Source organism: Macrobrachium nipponense, chromosome 9 (genome assembly GCF_015104395.2).
Source record: "Macrobrachium nipponense isolate FS-2020 chromosome 9, ASM1510439v2, whole genome shotgun sequence".
NCBI lineage: Eukaryota > Metazoa > Arthropoda > Malacostraca > Decapoda > Palaemonidae > Macrobrachium > Macrobrachium nipponense.
This window is the reverse complement of record NC_061110.1, coordinates 41,676,150-41,681,149: the sequence shown is the minus strand read 5'-3', so window position 1 is coordinate 41,681,149 and position 5,000 is coordinate 41,676,150. Positions and strand designations below refer to the sequence as shown.

Sequence of the window (5,000 nt, the reverse complement as noted above, 5' to 3'; positions counted from 1 at the left end):
TTTCCTTCGTGGCAAAAAAAACTTTATTTATTTATTATATTATATATATATATATATATATATATATATATATATATATATATATATATATATATATATATATATATATGAGAGAGAGAGAGAGAGAGAGAGAGAGAGAGAGAGAGAGTGTCATATATATACTATTGCAAAATTTGTCATGGCTGAGTAAAAGCATCTGAAACATAAGATCCTTTCGTTTATATTCCAGCAACTCGTCTCCTTCCCGGGGCTGGAGGACCCATTCAGTTTTCGGAGCCAAGATACTGCGCTCTTCTGCCCGAAGATGCTCCTCCTGCTGTCACAGTGGCGAAAGTAACGGCAGTCCACAAAGAAGGTAGGAGATCGATTTGCATTAATAGATATTCTGTTGTTTCAGATAAGCTTATCTGCATAAATTATCGTTTATTCACATAATTCCATATTGATGATTTTTTTTTTTACGTTGAAGGAAAACTAAATGATGAATTAAGTGTTGATGGGTGTCCTGGTTTTCTTTTTTCTAGTTTTGATTTTAGTTATTTATGTTAAAGATTTATTACTGAAAAGTAAATAAATCAATTGTAAAACGAGCGGAAGGCTATTGAATGTAGACTCATTTAGCATCTTTCACTGATAATAATGCGTTCCAATCATTGTAAACGATACATCGGACAACGCAGGAAAAAATATAATTATTTCTTAGTTTAATCTTTTTATGTATAATATTTGAAGTTACAATTTTTTAGTTAATTTTAGCAGAAAATATGATAATGTTTTAATATAATGGAAAAATTATTATAATAAAGTTTTGCAGAACAGTGATCAATGCCGTACTCACATTAATGAATCCTGGATGAACTCCTTGTGCGGAAAAAAACTCACTATACACCTACACCAAATGATTCCTGTCAGTGATTAAAATCTCTAGATACCTCATTTTGTTCAACTCTAGATTTGCTCCCTGATTTCATCACAACACTCGCGGAGTGTATATATTTTTTTCCTTAAATTACCCACTCATCCATTCAGGTGGTAACCTAAATATTGGAACAACTAAAATTGGTTGCCTCATTTTTACGGTGGAGTTTATATATATATATATATATATATATATATTATATATATATATATATATATATATATATATATATATATATATATATATATATGTATATATATATCATATATATATATATATAATATATATATATATGTATATATATATATATATAATGTGCGTGTGTGCGTGTGTACAGAAAGATAAAAAGCAGGAGAGATAGAGATTTTGGGTACCCACCCCCTCCTTTCCTTGATTCAAAGGCCGCCACTCCGCGATAATATCCTCATCTACAATAGCGATTTTTTTCTTAATTCCTCCTGTAAAATACAATGGCGCATTCAGGCCAATCGCCCTAATTAGCCTCCAAATGATGGCTCATTAAGCCTTCCTAATCTAGGCATATGCAAACCCGACCTTCCCTGTCTGCAAACTCCATAAACTTTGAACTTTTCTTGAAGAGTTTCCGTGAAGAATAGACGTTGCAGAATTTCGTGGACGTTGAATTCCAGGAGCTAACTGTTACCCTCCTTTTCTTATTTGGGAAATAGAGGGAATATTACTCTTGGGCACAGAGGAGGGTCAAATTTTTAAGAAAAAGAAAGAAAAAGGAAAGAGTCAGTGGTGTTTGACTATCATTTCGAGTTTCAAGCAGTCAGATTTTCAAATGAAGAGAATGAATACAAAAAAGGGACCTCGTGTTTGTGATACAATGTTCAGGAATTGGGAAATAAATAACGTTTAACATTATGAAATGAAAAGAGTTTGTGGCAAAACACACATGAACTCAGTGAATATATTGAATAAAACACACTATATAATTAAAATGTAATATCGGTTTCAGAATGACTTAAATAATTTGTGAATATAAAAATAGATTTGCAAATAAACCTAGGGTGGGGTAAAAAAAAAAAATTAGAATAAGTATGTACGTTACATGCCTTTGCAGAACACTGGAGCAAAAGATTCATGACAGTATAGAATGAGACCTGCAATACAGTACCTGCACATTCATTGCTTTAGTTGTAAAGAAAATTAGAAGTATCGAACCCGGAAATGGGAAGCTTCGTATAAAACTAACTTCCAGATGCCAGTGCTTCTTATTCACACAATTATAATCAGTTCATATTTAGAAGGAACGCCTTTAAGTGACAAGAAAACTTACCTTCCATCATTCAGTATCTAAATAGGAAAACTTTTTCATTCTTTCTGATTGAATCCTTTGTAATGTTATAATGAATATAGTTTCACATCAAAATATTAAAAGTATGAAATAAACTCATGCATCGGCACTAATGGCTTAACTGTGTATTTAGTACCAAAATATCTGCAAAGAACAGCGAGAGAGACATTTAAAATACTGGAAAGTTCCATCTTAATTATATAAGTTAGAAAACTTAGCCAGCAAAACAAATTTTATACACTATTCAAATGAAAATTATCAACAAAAAGGATAGTCATATCAATGGAATTAGACCTTTAATGCGAAAAATAAAATTAATTGTTAGGAAGCAGGTGACAGGAAAATAAACACACACACAAATACGCGCGCGCGCGCACGCACACACACACACACACACACACACACACACACACACATATATATATATATATATATATATATATATATATAATATATATATATATATATATATATATATATATATATAAGGTTTTTGCCACGAAGGAAAATTGAAAAGCGAGATAGCCGAGAACTTTCGGTCTAGCACGACCCTTTACTAAGTTATGCCTTAGTAAAGGGTCGTGCTAGACCGAAAGTTTTCGGCTATCTCGCTTTTCAATTTTCCTTCGTGGCAAAAACCTTTATTTATTCATAGTATCACGTTTTATATAACTCGTGATCAAGTTATTCATATATATATATATATATATATATATATATATATATATATATATATATATATATATATATATATATATATATATATATATATATATATTATATACAGAGATCAAAGTAATAACAAGAAATTGCTTATGATGAAAACAGGACGCATTTCTGAATTCAATAATAGGGAGTTTGGGATGGAACATTGTTAGCTACATCTTTTTGAAGGGAGGTAAGATTGTAGTTTTAACTCTTACTGTTCGTTGAAAGCTAGGGTATAACCAACTCACGGTTGGCTCCATAATTAAATAATATAAATATGTTCATGAGAATATGAAAACACATTCGGTTTTACTACTGTAATATCAGGATAGAAGGGTGGTCGAGAGAGAGAGAGAGAGAGAGAGAGAGAGAGAGAGAGAGAGAGAGAGAGAGAGAGAGAGAGAGAGAGAGAGAGTAACCAGGCCTTAAGTGGAATCACTGAATAGGCGCTGGTAGTTGAAAGTAGACAATGATTCACTTTTACGGATCCGTGTTCCCTACATTGGGATCATTTATATCTGGAGCGGCAGCATAAGCAGCATCTGGGAAGGCTATCGTCTAGAACGAGTGAGATCGGTGCTACAAATAGGGAAAAGTTTCTTAGCAACGCCTCGAGGGCGAAAACTTCTCCTTATACGAAGTAAGATTATACAACATTAGTGATATTGGCTGTTTATCAAGTTATCTTTAATAATAAATCTTGCACAAAATCATCAAGGGAAAGCGTTTCACACTTCCTTCATTTATTTTTAGATATAAATACGTAGTTTAATATTAGACAAGCAATCACAGACATACAAACACTGTATATATATATATATATATATATATATATATATATATATTATATATATATATATATATATAATATATATATACTATATATATACTATATATATATCTATATATATATATATATATATATGATATATATATATATATATATATATATATATATATTGCCATACACAAAGGTCTGAAGTATTTACATATACTATATACGTATGTATATATTTCAGAACGATACTTCTTGAAAAAATTAATTTGTTTATGGCAATTATACTGTTTTTCAATCAGCAACAGAAGAAGCAGAAACAGGTTTTATTAATTTTTCCATCAGCAAGGAATAATATAGTAAGGAACAGAGCTATTTAGGAAATTCTTTGTAAACAAATTCATTAGACTTTTGATCTTAGTGGAACTTCTGAAGTGTAGCAGAAGTGCTACAGGTGACCTCATTAATATCTTGAAAGAAGGATACAAAGGAAAGCGGACCAGATATGTCAATAAATAGATCCTTTTGTCTAAAGAAGAAAGAAGCAACCAGAAACATCTTTGCACGTAAACCACAGGTTTTATTAAGTAGTATACGGTGTAGTCAGTCCATGTGCTAGCTTTTTTTAATAGATATGCGTTTTTACTCATTCTGCCTACATTCTCTAGACTTTTATTTGCTTTTTTTTAATCATCTCAGAACTTTAGGTTTAGACTGTTCGCCGCAGATATAAGGCTCACATTCATCGTTCCCGTTTTCAGAAATAGAAGTTTAACTTCACATTTCTATAATGAATAGTTTTCTTACCTGATCCATAATCATGAGTTTTACCACGCATTATTTTCCATTTCTTTTGTTATTTATTGTATGTTTATAGTCATATTTGGAATTCATTAGCTTATAATTTCTTTTGTAACAAATTCCTTCAGATGAAATTAAAATGTGAAAAATATGTTTAGTTCCAGAAGCTCCGTAGTAACTTAATGTTATGAATTTCCTTAGTCTACATTTTTATTCACTTACTGTTTCTTTTACAGTAACACTTTTCTTTAATGCAATTATAAAGCTCCCATGATTGATAATTTTTTTTGCGACACTTTCCATGATTTTACTCCTTATACCTTTTTTTTTAATTGCTGATACCAATGTATCCAAACTTTAATGGAAACAAGAGGAAAAGGGAGCAAATAACGGACTGTATCTTAAACACTCAGATGAAATATTTGAAAAAAAATAAGCAGTCTTACAAATAAATGACTGTAACCCAAAAATTCTAA

General features: G+C 30.8%; 1 protein-coding gene across 1 annotated transcript in view; it reads left to right on the top strand.

The window, feature by feature from the left end:
• Window positions 1-5,000, top strand: part of LOC135218523 (putative neural-cadherin 2) — a 643,835-nt gene that overhangs the window by 364,802 nt on the left and 274,033 nt on the right. Inside the window, 1 exon segment of the mRNA XM_064254888.1 lies at window positions 230-355. Coding sequence (XP_064110958.1) covers window positions 230-355 — 126 coding nt within the window.